Source organism: Panicum virgatum, chromosome 2N (genome assembly GCF_016808335.1).
Source record: "Panicum virgatum strain AP13 chromosome 2N, P.virgatum_v5, whole genome shotgun sequence".
In the NCBI taxonomy this organism is placed as follows: domain Eukaryota; kingdom Viridiplantae; phylum Streptophyta; class Magnoliopsida; order Poales; family Poaceae; genus Panicum; species Panicum virgatum.
This window is the reverse complement of record NC_053146.1, coordinates 18784290-18799096: the sequence shown is the minus strand read 5'-3', so window position 1 is coordinate 18799096 and position 14807 is coordinate 18784290. Positions and strand designations below refer to the sequence as shown.

The 14807-nt window shown below is 42.8% G+C and overlaps 1 protein-coding gene across 1 annotated transcript in view; it reads right to left on the bottom strand.

The window, feature by feature from the left end:
- Positions 1 to 11476: 11476 nt before the first annotated feature.
- LOC120659924 (ankyrin repeat-containing protein At5g02620-like) overlaps positions 11477 to 14807 on the bottom strand; it is a 48711-nt gene continuing 45380 nt past the window's right edge. The window contains exons 10-11 of the mRNA XM_039938191.1: positions 13860 to 14388; positions 11477 to 12213 (exon numbers count right to left, since the gene is read on the bottom strand). Coding sequence (XP_039794125.1) covers positions 14333 to 14388 — 56 coding nt within the window. The 3' untranslated portion in view covers positions 11477 to 12213; positions 13860 to 14332. The remainder of the gene's footprint in view (positions 12214 to 13859; positions 14389 to 14807) is intronic.

Below are 14807 nucleotides of genomic sequence, written 5' to 3'. Positions count from 1 at the left end.
ATTTTTGATGAATTGCTTAAGAATGGTAACATCCGATTGTCACATGCTATTCCATCTCCCGACGAACTTAAAATACATGCATATTGTAAGTGGCATAACTTTACATCTCATGCTACTAATGATTGTAATCTTTTTCGTCGACAAGTACAATCATCCATTAATGAAAGACGATTGGTACTTTCTGAGATGCAAATTGATAAGGCTCCTTTCTCTGTTCATACGCTGGAATTGAACAATCCAAAGGTGCTCATTCGGCCGGAACAAGCCGAAGGAGCTAAGGGGAAGCATGTTGTCATCGGTGATCCAAGACCGATGAATACAAGTGAAAAGATCCTTGCCCGGGAAGTTATCAAAGAGAAGGCTGATGATGGCAAGGATACTCTGAAGATCATTGTCAGAAATCCCAGACTCGGGGGGCAAGGAAGCTCTCCACCAGAAAATCGATCTGCTGATTAGGCACGACCGGTCAGACCGGTGTCTCCGACCGGTCAGACCGGTTCCAACAGCCGGTCAGACCGCTCTGGTGACCATCCCCGGACTTTCAAGCCAAAGCGTCCGGAAGTGGGTACTTGGAAGACCAACGAGGTGAAGGTGCAGGGAAGGCCTGCTAATCAGAAGCCCACCTTCGACCAGTTGTTGAACAAGCACACAAAGGCCGTTCAAAAAGATCGGCCGCTAAAAAAGAGACCGCGATCGCCACCGCGCCAAGATCGTCCAGTGTCTCCAAGGAGGGAATCCAGCAGGCGCAGAGGTGATGTTGTCACATTGTATCCTCCCCAGAAGATGTATGCTATCATGCCATGGGTGCCACCGGCATCAAGTGGAACAAATCCGGCATGGGAGCATGAAGGGATATGGATGCAGTGTTTCCTGATGCCTTATCCTCCATATTATCAAGGGGAAAGCTCCAGGGTGCCCGTGCACGACCGATTGGGACCACGCCAATCTGATCCAGTGCAGCAGGCTGTACCGGTCAGACCGGTCACCTCTGACCGGTCAGACCGGTCTCACCAAAGGCCGGGCCAGGTTTCTGCTCCAAGATTCGAGTATCGCATCAAGGAAAAGAAAGAGGAGCAGAAGCCTGTTGCTGATCCAGAGATGCCTAAAACCGATGTTGTTCAAATCGGTGAAGTCAAGGTGCCCATAAAGGATACGGGCAAAATATCGATGGACATAGAGAAATCGGTTGAGGTTCCTTCACAAACGCCGGTCATGGCCAATGATCATGAGGCCGGTAGCAGCAAGAGCGCAGCAGATAAGTACCATTGGCCTAGGTGGTGCCCTTCAGGTTTAACTCATACACAGAAGAGGATATTGCAGCGCCTTCGCAACAAAGAAAAGAAGGAGCAAGAAAAAGAGAAGATGAGGGATGAGGACTTCAACAGAAACAGGCCCATGTTCCCTTAGAGCAAGGTTTGGAAGGTCAAGATAGCTGATCAGCCAGCCAGACCGGTTGGACTACCGCAGCCGACCGGTCAGATAGACCGGTCAGACCGGTCTGACCAACCGGTCAGACCGGTAGAGCCTACTGCGGAGCCAGCAGCCGAATCGGCACCGCCCGTTTCAGTTACTTCTGTAGACGAAGCCCCAGCAGTTCATCTGACAATAGAAGATGAGGAATTGGTGGATTATGAAGCGTCTCTGGAGCACACCAACTTGGAGATTAATGTGGTGCACATGTCTTCGGATTACTTCGTGGTTCCGGAAGAGGATTTGGCTCATCTTCAGTTTGGGCCCCGTGAAGCTGTGTTCGAGAAGCCAAGCGAGAAGGACAACCATCTGAAGGCTCTTTACCTTAGGGGACACATCAACTGGAAGCCGGTGACTCGCATGCTAGTGGATGGTGGGGCCATTGTAAATCTTATGCCCTACTCGCTGTTCAAGAAGTTCGGTGGCCAAGACGAGGACTAACATGACGGTCAGTGGTGTTGGAGGGAGCGAGCCCCTTAGCGCCAAGGGAGTTGCTTCCATGGAGCTCACCATTGGAAGCAAGACGCTTGCTACGGCTTTGTTCGTCTCGGAGGTGCAAGGTAACTACAATTTGATTCTTGGGAGGGATTGGATTCATGCAAATCAGTGCATTCATTCAACCTTGCATTAGTTTCTTGTTCAGTGGATCGGCGATGAGGTTGAGATTGTCCATGGGGACACTTCATCCTTTGTTGCTTTAGCCGATTCGGACTCTATTAGTGCACACGACAACGTCAAGTGTTTATCGGGCGTAGATCTGTCCGATTATGATTTGATTAGTTGCACTAAGGATGGTTTTGTTTCTGCTGTACTAAAGCCGATGGATAATTGGCTAAATCATTTAATGCAAATCAGATGAGTACAACAGAAGCTCCAGAAGCGACCAGTCAGACCACTTGTGCCGACCGGTCAGACCGGTCCAGTCCCGTTCGGTGCACAGAGCCGACCGGTCAGACTGGACACCCCGACCGGTCAGACCGGTCCAACACAGAGTGGTTACAGCAGAGGCTAGATCAGTATCGGGCGCGTACGAACGATATGTGTGAAGCCATTGAAGATTCTAATGATCTAGACAAGCTGGGCCAAGGGTTTGCATCGGCCGATCCTTTAGAAAAGGTAGACTTTGGTGATGGAACCATCCCTGGGCAGACCTTTGTAAACAAAAATATATAGGCTGAATATAAAGCCGATTTGGTTAATTTATTGAAGGAATACGTTGATTGTTTTGCTTGGGAGTATCATGAAATGGCCGGTTTAAGTCGTGATCTTGTTGAGCATCGTTTACCAATTAAAGCCGGTTTTAGACCTTATAAACAACCGGTTAGGCATTTCAATCCCATTATTTATGACCGAATTAAAACTAAAATTAATCATTTACTTGATGCTGGATTTATTCGGTCTTGTTGTTATGCTGATTGGATCTCTAATATTGTGCCCGTTGAGAAAAAGGATTCGGGGAAAATTAGAGTGTGCATTGATTTTAGAGATCTTAATAAAGCTACTCCCAAGGATGAATATCCTATGCCTATAGCCGATATGTTGATCAATGAGTCTTCCGGACATCGTGTCATTAGTTTTCTTGATGGTAACGCTAGTTACAATCAAATATTCATGGCCGAAGAAGATATATCTAAAATGGCCTTTAGATGTCCAGGATTTGTCAGCTTGTTTGAGTGGGTTGTTATGACTTTTGGTTTGAAAAATGCGGGTGCTACTTATCAAAGAGCTATGAATTTAATCTTCCATGATTTTCTTGGTGTCATCTTGGAGGTGTACGTTGATGATATTGTCATTAAATCGGCCGGTTTGGATCATCATTTAGCCGATTTGAGACTTGCTCTTGAGAGGATGCGCCGGTATGGTTTGAAGATGAATCCACTCAAATGTGCTTTTGGTGTATCGGCTGGAAAGTTTCTTGGCTTTATTATTCATGAGAAGGGAATAGAGGTTGATCCTAAAAGAATTGAAGCCATGAGGAAGGTTGAAGCCCCTACATGCAAGAAGGATTTACAACAGTTCTTGGGCAAGGTAAATTTCTTGAGAAGTTTATATCTAACTTGTCCGGGAAGATCGATGCTTTTACTCCTATTTTTCGGTTGAAAGATGAAACCGAATTTACTTGGGGGGCAAAACAGCAAGAGGCATTTGAGAAGATCAAGATTTTTTTGTCTTCGCCACCCGTACTCAAAGCACCTAGGAGATGAGTACCTTTCAGACTTTATGTGGCTGCTGAGGACAAGATTATTGGGGCTGTTTTGACTCAAGAAACCAAAGGGAAAGAGTATATCATTACTTATTTAAGCCGACGACTTATTGATGCGGAGACGAGGTATACATTTATTGAGAAGTTGTGTTTGTCTCTTTATTATGCTTGTACCAAATTAAGGCATTATCTACTATCTAGTACTTGCATAGTAGTATATCAAACCGATGTGATCAAACATATGTTACAAAAACCGATTTTGAGTGGTAGAATCGGCAAGTGGGCTTATGCTTTGGTTGAATATGATTTGGCTTGTGAACCTTTAAAATCTATGAGAGGCCAAATTGTAGCGGATTTTATTGTTGAGCATCGGATTAATGACAAGCATGATCTAGAAGTCGGCTATATTACTTGCACACCATGGAAGTTGTACTTTGATGGATTGGTTTGTGATGATGGTCAAGGGATTGGTGCTGTTCTTATTTCTCCGAATGGTGCCGTTTTTGAATTTTCAAACCGATTGGGAGAAGAGTGCACAAATAACCAAGTTGAATATGAGGCTCTTCTATTTGGCTTGGAATTAGTGCAATCCATGGGCGTGAAGCATGTTGAAGCCTTTGGAGATTCTCTTCTGGTGGTGCAGCAAGTATCTAAGGTATGCCAGTGCTATAATGGTTCTCTAAATGCATATCTTGATAAACCGACTTGGAGAGGGGTACGACTTCCCCGGCCTATAAATATAAAGGCTAAGGCCGATTGAGGTATTCCCAATCGAATCAATCAAAATATCGCATTATTTTTTATCTCTCAAACCCTAGTCTTTTCCAACCCTAGATTGCTTTCTTCTTTCGTCTCGACGACGTTTGAAGACGTTCTGAGTGGCCTGCCGACCTCAGAGCAACCCTAGCCGCGCAAGCTCCGACGGGGTCCCTCCCGAGCTCACGTTTCTAGGTCTTCGTGGTTCTCTGCTCCACACCGGTCAGACTGGTCTGCGGAACCGGTCAGACCGGTCCGCCAGGGCATCGCTGGTTCAGATCGTTTTGACAATCTCCTGCGCGTTCTAGCGCATTGGAGTGTGTTGGCGCGAATCTGTGTCAACAACTCATGGACTTCACATGGAGATTATTCGCTTTGCTTCCGCTTGCCACTCGTGGTTTATTTGTGTTGAACTTTATTTGTGTCGAACTCTGTTGCATTGCATATTTATGTCTTATATTGCATGAACTTTGAGATTTGCGGATTCAGTTTGTAATTTGTGAACTACGTTGGCTTGTGATACTCTTATCGATTATGTTCATCTTTGTGGTTTGTTGAGGTTGTGCTAATTACTTGAAGTTCATATCATATGTATATCTTGTATGTTGTATGCCTCGATTTTCACTTGTAGGGAAAACTCCGTCAAAATTTTCAGATTTCATATATATGTGCTCTTGGATTTCATTTCTAAATTATATGCACATATCAAGTGGGAGTTCTCTCTACTCATAGGACTTAGGTGAATTTATTCATATCATATTCTAAAATTTTCAAGAAAAATGAGTAAGTTCTTCCAAAGTTTAATTCCAAGTCTAATATGCCTTGTATATAAAGTTGACTTGAACTCTTTTTATCACTCCAAAATTAGTGTTGTCATCAATTACCAAAAAGGAGATTGAAAGCATCTAGGCTCCTAATTCGAGATTTGGTAATTAATGACAACGGTTTGTGGATTAACAATTTCATTTGAGATAAAGAGCATAGGTTGATCCACGGATGAAAGGGATTTGATTGTGATCATATGATGTTTTGGAGATGATGTCCAAAGCTCGGGCTCAAGGCAAAGGTATCAAATAGGGCTTTTGCATTTTACCGGTCATAAGGCGTTTAGTGGATGTAAAATGATCGGGTTTGTTGGATAGATAGCCGTACTATCAAGATGGGTCATGTACTCGTGCTTGATGGGTCTTTAGTGCCATTTTGCTCAAAATGTCTAGATGCATGCATGAGGGCTAACGTCATTTTGAAAAGTTTGAAAAAGGGATCAAAAGATTGAGTGCTGACTGCCTAAGTGCGGACGGTCCGCCCTTGTGGCGCGGACGGTCCGCCATACACTTTGAAAAATGACCAGAGACATGTTTTGTCTCTGGTGGGCAAGATAAACGACAGGCGGACGGTCCGGCCCAGGCGGGCAGACGGTCCGCCCCTCTAACTTCGATTTGTCCAGAGACCTTGCATCTTTGGTTGCGCCGATGGGTTGAACAGCGGACGGTCCGCCCCTGGGGCGCGGACGGTCTGCCGGTCAGCTAACAAATTGTCCAAAGACGTTTTGGGTCTCTGGTGGGCTTTGTGATTGAACGGCGGACGGTCCGCCCCGGGGACTCGGACGGTCCGCCAATCAATTTGAAAAGTGACCAGAGACTTTTTTCGTCTCTGATGATTTAGAACTTGTAACCGCGGACAGTCCGCCCCTAGGGCACGGACGGTACGCCAGGGCTCCAATGGCTAGTTCTGACACACAATTATTGCACTCTGACTCACTGATTTTTAAGTGTGGATGGTCCGGTTTTTGAACCGCGGATGGTCCGCGATTACGCAGAAAAGAGTGTAACGGCTAGTTTTTGAGGGGATCTCTATATATACTCATTGCCCGGCCTTGGGGAGGCTCTCTTGGCCATTTGGACTGCATACTTGACTCTTTAGAGCTGACCCATCCCTCTCTCACACATTCTTGCTTAGAGATTGCATTCTTGAGATTGTGTGAGCATCATAGTGCATTGCATTAAGAGTTTGAACTTTGTGGCATTAGGGAAACTTCAAGCAAGCGTCATCGACTTGTTATTCTTGGGAGTTGCTACTCCCTAGATGGCTTGGAGACGTGGATTTCGTGGAGCACCTCCAAGGAGATTGTTGAGGAGCCCCGATTTCGGTTGTGAGAGGTTTTGTGCTCATCTCACCGGAGTGTTGAAGAGCAACTCTAGTGGAATCGAGGTGTGGAGTGGTTCCTTGATTCAAGCCGGCTCAAGATCAAGAGAGTTCTTGATAGAGGAGCGGTTGACTCATGGAATCCACCTCAACGTGGATTAGGGGTGACCGGCAAGTCATCGACACCACGGGAAAAACTTCTTGTGTCAAGCTCGGTTATTTCTTTTGCTCTCTTTAATTCTTGCATTTACTTTGAGCAATTTACATTACTAGAGCTTGAGTTGTATCTTGTCACCCTAGGTTGCAAACCCAAACTAGAGATAGTTGTAGCATGAGATAGGGCTTTCCTTTGTTACTGTAAGCATATAGGCCCTCATGGTATGTTTCGGTGATTAATGACAACCATTATTGTGACTAATGAGTTTGTGCAGCTTAATGTATCATTACCGCTCATTTGGTCATGTCAAAAGAGGCCCCTCAATTTCATTATTCAAAAAGGCGATCTCGGTATTCAACTCAATTATATGTCAAGACTAAGGATCTTTCTAGTCCTAAGTGTCATAAGGTTGAGAAGGACACTTAGGTTAGTATAGGTTTTATAGTTTTGTAGTGATCGCACTATTAAGAGGGGTTAAGGCCAAGTAACTTGAGCATGGACATGGTCAATCAAAAATGGATGCACACTATGGTCACTCAGGTTCCTAGAAGTTCAAATAAGTGGTTTTCAACTTATATCTCAAGAATATTTGGATTTCGTTCAAGACTCAAATCAGAAAAGGCAAAATCAGAAAAAGTCTTTAACACCGGTTTAACCGACGATTTCATTTTTCTATACGTCGGTTAAACGAAGTCAGCAGAGTCTGGACAAGTCAATACACCGGTTAAACCGACGTGTTTGAATTTAACATCGGTGCATTAGTCCAGAGTTGGTTTTTCCAGGGTGTTTCAAGTTCTATACACCGGTTAAAACGACGCTGTTTGAATTGAGACGTCGGTGCAATTGACCAGTGAGATAGTTTTTCCAGGGATTTCTGAAGTTGTACTCACCGGTTAAACCGACGATGGTTTTGAGTTAACATCGGTGCAGTTGTCCAGAGACTTGGTTTTTCAGTTGATCAGTGGACAACTACACTCACCGGTTAAACCGATGATACATCGGTTAATCTGCCCAAGTTGTAACGGCAAGTTTTCAGAAGGGGCAGTTTACATTCATCGGTTAAACCGACGCTGGCTATTGGAGGATCGTCGGATTAACCGGCGCTACGCAGTTTTCTGGCAGCTTTTCTCCAACGGCTCTATTTGTGTGAGCTGCCTATATATACCCCTCCAATGGGTCATTTTGCTCTCTCTTAACACCTGGACACATTTTTACACTCATACATTGTTGAGATCCACCTTGAGCTTCATCTTTCACATACTTGTTCATTCAATCAATCAAGAAGCAAGACTAAGGACTTGAGTAGAGAGAAGCTTGTGTGCATCCGTTCTTGGTGATCGGTTCTTGCTCAAGTGAAGGCCCTAGCTTGTTACTCTTGGTGATTGGCAGCACCTAGGCGATCTTGGTGATTGAAGGTATTTCTTCCGGAGCTTGCCAAGGATTGTGGGAGCCCGAAGAAGGTTGTACGTGGCTTGAGCTCCACCACGCCGGGATGGTGAACGGAGACTCTTAGTGAGCGCCCAAGTCTCGGTGACATGGGAGGTGACAAGACTCTTATTGAGTGTCACAACGTGGATTAGTGGTGTGTGCCAACACATCGACACCACGGAAAAAAATCCGGTTGTCTCTTGCCCACTCTTTCATTTCAAGCACTTACTTTCATGCAATTATTCATGTGCTTGTCTTTAGAGATCATAACTTAGCTCTACCTTGCTCAGTTTCATATCTTTGTTAGCTTGTGTAGTTTGCTTAGTTAACCGGTTGGTGAATTGAGCCTTACTAGCGTTGCATAGGTTAAGGTTGCTTTAATTGTTTTAGAAATTTGAAAAAGGTCCAATTCACCCCCCCTCTTGGTCCATCGATCCTTACAGTTACTAATTAAATTTCTCTAGTGTTGGTGTTTTTAGTTTTAAACCGCCTATTCACCCCCCCTCTAGTCGGTGTTCTTGATCCTATAGGAGAGGTGATCCGACCCCCCGAACCCCAGGCAAAGCATTGACCCAGCCAGTAGAGCCATGAGGACAGCCCCGACAGACTAGGGCTGTTGTACAGCAACCATGCCCACACCATGTCCTACCAAGGGGATGGCGGACAAGACTGAAGCCATGTCGGACGTTGTAGTTGAACTGGTGAACGAGACCTGGAAAGCGAGACCCGACATCGAGACGTGATGGATTGTAACGATCCCGGAGCATCTAGCTAGGACATGTATATAGCTCACGACCTCCTCCTCTGGGATATCAACCATAGGGGTGAGGCACCCTTTCTTCTAAAATGTAGCGCAGCCCACAGGATATAGAAGGCAGAGCTGGGCCTTCTCTCTCTGGTCTTTAGACACTCATATCATACACCCATATTCGCACGCTTGCAAGCACCCTGTGGTAAGCACCCAGTGCTCGAATGCAAAGAATGCGTACGACGATCGCCCGAACTAGTATAAACCCTTGTCTTTGAGTGTTAGCCATGAGCTATGGAGAATCACGGCGTATAGTACTAGATGGTGTACGAAACAACAACAAAAACAGTCATATCAGTAAATAGGTTGCTAATAATTTGTCAACTAAAATACCAACAACAGTCAGTTAGGCAACCTTAATCCTTGTGCCTTCACTACTACAGATCATGCTTTTTGTCTCGGTTCCAAACTACCTTTCGTCTTGGTTTTGGAACCAGGACTCGGCTTTCGGGACTAAAGCCTCTTTAGTCCCGGGTGGTAGAACTGGGACACTACTAGAAAAAAGTCTTTTGGTACCGGTTGATACAAGCCTTAGGCACCGGTTCTAGAACCGGTACCCGGAAACCGAGACTAAAAGTCTCGGTCATGAGCACCGGGTAAAAGAACCGGTGCCTAAGGCTAGTATTTTTGTCAAAAATAGTTAGGTTCGGATACGACCTCAATATCTCTTGCCTCGCGTGTATCTTTCTTACCATCTCACCTACACATAACTTCTGATGGAAAGATAGATGTTTTCCTTTTGAAGTAACCTATGGATGAGCCTAATGTACCGGTTGGTACCACCAACCGGTACCTAAGGCTCCTAAGGTACCGGTTGGTAACACGAACCGGTACCTAAGGCTCGTCCATAGGCACCGGTTGCTGGTACCACCCAGTACTAATGTAAAAGTTATCACTCGGTACCTATGGACAACCTTAGGTACCAAACGGTACTTAAGGCTCATCTACAGGTTCCATACACCCCAAAAGTACCAGTATGAAGATGAACCAGTACTCATGTTAGCATAGGTACCAGTTCATCTTCATACTGGTACTTTTAGGGTGGATGTTTGGCATGTTTTCTAGTAGTGGGACAAAATGACCCTGACGCTAAATTTTTTTTTTGCGCCCGCGGGATTCGCTCCCAGGACCTCTTGCCTCGCGCATAGTTTACTTGCCAACTCACCTAAGCAGTACATGTGACTCAGTATAGGATGACTTCCTTTTGAACTATCACGTGGAGGGGCCTTTGTCCGGGTTGGTAACACCAACGGGGACTAAAATGTCCTTTAGTCCGGGTTGGTGTTACCAACCGGGACTAAAGAGTTGGGCTCTTTAGTCCTGATTGGAGCCACCAACTAGGACTAAAGGGTGACTTTTAGTCCCGGTTGGTGGCTCCAACCGGGACTAAAGCTCCCTGCTGCTCCCTAGACGTTGGACCCGGGACTAAAGCCTTCATTGGTCCCAGATCCAACGGTGGCCGGGACTAATTTGCAGGACCAAAGGCTATTTCTATAGTAGTGCTTGCATGTCATTTCTTTACTTATACACTTGCTGAGTATCAATCATAACTGTACTCGTCCTTGCAAAATCAATGCTGCGCAAAACAAAAGACATTTGTGGAGTTTTCAGAGGTTTTCCAAGAGTTTTAGGCTTATGTTCCCCCAGTGGACTGCCTGTGCAGTTTGGTGGTTCCGCTGCAAGAATTACTGCAATAATCAAGTGCTTTATTTATTATGCCTTCATCAAGACTTATGTCATTTTGTAATAATTATATTCGACTATTTGTGGCACTATTTCTGTTATTCACTATTTGTCGCTGAATGTGTAACTTGATCTGGTGCATATAACGTTGCTTCTCGATTGTGGCACCAACAGGACACGCACTATCATCAGCCTATGCTGCAGATCTATAGGCGACAAGCGTCAATATTCCATGTATGTAAGAATAAAATTTTCGAGTTCTAATGGATATATGAATAAAAATCTCTCATTCTCTCCACTAAAAAATTCCACAAATTTCTCTTTCTCTAAGTAAAAACACACAATTCTAGTTTTTCCCAATTTAGTTATTAGTTATCATCATTTGATCCATTTCTTCAACTAGAAACATCTATATATGCGAACTACAAATAATTATAGTTCAAATGAATGTATGAGTAAAAAAAATTCTCCTCTCTCCAATTGCAAAATTGAATCCATAAATTTATTTATCTCTACAGCAAGAAACACACCATGCAACTATAAAAGGTGATACGATGAAATTACAAACCTTTAGAACATTTGTGCCTTTAGGTTATTACTATACTAAACTAACGCTCATCTCGAGTCCATACTTTCCGGTGCCAATGCTCTGGGCTGAACTGCATTCTTCAGTATTGTTCATTATTTGAAATGTGTGGCAATCGAAATGTTTTATAGTGACTGCGAACAATAGTGCAAGAGTATGAAGCCACATTCAAATTAAAAAAGGTCCACAACTATAGCAGATCCGTACTAATTAAAAAGATGTACCATAGAGAGAACTATATGATTCAAAGCATGTACTGAATAAACATTAAATACACATTTGTGAGGTCATCACCTTTAGGTTCTTTTGTATATTCCATGTCCATGACTTTATGGGCCCGATGCTCACCAACTTAATTTAATTACATGCTACATATTGTCAATATGAATAATAATTTTGTTTTCATACTGACCAGTTCTTGGGCAACAATAATAGCCTCTTCAGCATTATCATGCAAGCCATCGTGATGCTGGTATAGTGAGGTATATAGTAGTCACCATGGACATAACCATCATAAACCCGGCAAGGACAATCAGCCTGCTGGCCCAAATCATCTCGTGCAACATAAGCTTTACGGGATCAAACAATTGCAATATGGAGGACAAGATGACAACAATCGAGCTGCACATCGATATGGTATTGCAGATGATAATTATCTTGAAAGCCAGATGGTCCTTGACAATTGCAAAGCCAAACTGTCGGGTGTGCCTTAGTGTTGCCATGAAGGTGGCCATGGCTATCAGGGTGGGTACTAAAACATATCTCCTGAGATAAGTAGCAATAGGACCACGGAGGCAGGTGCTTTTGTTGGAGTCAGCTGATCCGGATGGATTTTTCAAAAATAGTGGTAAATCATTGTTAACAATGGGCCTACAACGGTGAAGAGCCTGCCCTACAGTGGTGTTATTAACCTTCTCCGCCCTTTTCCTCTTGCATCTGGTGGACTGATACTTCTTCAGCTTCTTCCACAAGTAAGCCTACAATAAAATTCATATAACAACTTCAGCATTATAAACTGATTGCATTATAATCTGTTTTGTGTGTGTGTGTGTGTAGGCATATATATGTAATACCGGATGTACATTACTGAGAAACTTGTTATAGAGATAAGAAATAATATATGTATGTAACGAAGTCTATAACACATAAACATTAAGGAGTGAATGAATTTTCATACTGCAGTAACACACAATACATCTAAACAAAGCCACGTTGCTAACAGCTAGCAAGAGCTTCAGTAGCTTCTCCTGAGTCTTTGCTAACCCGTCCATCAAGTACGAAAACAAAAAAAAACTCCCTCCATTTTTTCACATTGTGTATTTTGTTATTTGTTAGGAGAACTTTTTTGAACAGTTATTACTCTTAATAGTTCAATTATTATATCATACAAAACTATAATCATAAGTAGAATTATTATAGAAACACTACTACAGAAATAGCCTTTGGTCCTGCACATTAGTCCCGGCCACCATTGGACCCAGGACCAATGAAGGATTTAGTCCCGGATCCAACGGTTAGGGGGCAGCGGGGAGCGTTAGTTCCGGTTGAAGCCACCAACCGGGACTAAAAGTCACCCTTTAGTCCCGGTTGGTGGCCCCAACCTGGACTAAAGCCACCAACCGGGACTAAAGGGTTATCTAGTTAGTTTCATGGATTGTTTAATTCCTTACTTTTATTATTGAAATACTTATTCTTTCTCAATTTCAACTATATACTTAAAACTTGTATATATAGTACCATTCTTATGCTTATAAGATAGAGACGGCGATGCAAGTAGACAAACAGTTGACCTAAGACAAGATAACTGCTTGTTCACTTGTTTACCTCAGCAATGGACGGAGAGGTAAATAATTCCCGGAGGAACATACAAATGGTAATACTTTTTATGCTAGCATTGAGACAGGCAATTACTTAAAGAATTATGTACTTTACGTACTGATATGATTAACATTATAATTAAGTCCTTGGTGCACATTATTTATTTCATGGTGAGATTAATATTTTCATGTGTTGCTTGTAATAGATTTTATAATCATATTGATGATGTTGCTAACCATACTATTATATATTATACTGTAGGTAAAAGATTCTTTTACCACATATAGGACATCATATTGCTATTTTGTTTCCATAGGTAAAAGATACAAGGGATTATGATAGCACATTGTTATCTTGTACTTGAGTTAAAGGGTTGTTTCTAGGGCATCTTTAGCAAGACATTGTATATATATACATATTATACTATAGAATAATTCAAACAACTTTTCCTCTAAACAGACTCACCATTCAGATTCGCTCGTATCATATATTCATATTATCTCATCTCTTTACAATCAGGTACATGTAAAAATATGTATATATCTAGGAGGAACTGTGTTTAGATTTCTTTTAAAACTAATTATGAAATAAGCATCGAATTTGACTTGACATTAATTTATACAAGACGGTTGAATTATCAAATGTTGAGAAGCTTCCGGTGCAAATTTAGCAAGCCATTTTATTCATGTATTCTTTACTTCAAATAGTGGTGAATGACAAATAATTTACCACTTCAAATAAGGAATAAAACTGTAAGGCTCTTGTTAAAAAATTTGTAATGGCTTTATTCTGTGATGATATTTACCTCACCAGGCATCATATTTAATATTCCTATTCTGTCAGACATGGAAAATGCAGTGTCTCCTTCATTGTTAACAACACAAGGGTTGACCCTCGAATCCTTGAGTAGCAACAATGCATGTTCAATCAAGCTTAGCTTGGTTGCAAGATGCAATGGTGTCTTGCCATCCATATCCCTGTGGTTCACAAGGTCCTTCGGTAGCCACCGGTGAAACCACTTGAGCATGTTCAACCTGTTGTTGACAACGGCAATGTGGTAGACATTTTGCCCATTGATATCCACCATTTCGATGACATCAGGTCTTTGCTTCAATAACTCACTTGCAGCTTCCAACGAGACATATTCAGTGGCCACGTGGAGCGGGATACGCTGTTTATTATTCTGCTTATAGGCCAGATTGTAGTCCTTATTGAGCAGTAAAGATATGATACGTGAGTTATTCATCTTCGCTGCATAGTGAAGGGCAGAGCTACCTTCTAGTCTGGAACCTCCAGTAGCTTCTCATATTTAGTCAGCAATATCTCCAGTGCCCCTGCATAGAAATGTGATATCAAATACACAGAACAGTATAGAGCGTAAAAAGCTAAGTACCAAAATGTTCTATAAAAATATCTCATAGTAATGGGCAAGAGGGGGTGGGGGGGGGGGTAGCTGCTAGCAATTATTTATCAAGTAGGAAGAGATTAAAAAAAGTTGACGAAATTTGGTAATACAAAATTTAATGTTTCGGTGAGTGCAGTGTAAGAAGACAGAAACACAGCCAACCAGCTAGTAGTGTTTTTCTCTCATACTTAATCAGCACCAGCCACAAGCAATTAGCCAGCTAGTAGTACTTTTCTCACATAACAAATCAGCACCAGCCATCAGCCACAGCCAAGCGAACAGTATACTTACTTTGGCACAAGTTGTGATAGTTGAGGGGGCTAAAGATATATTAGTTGTCATTTTTTA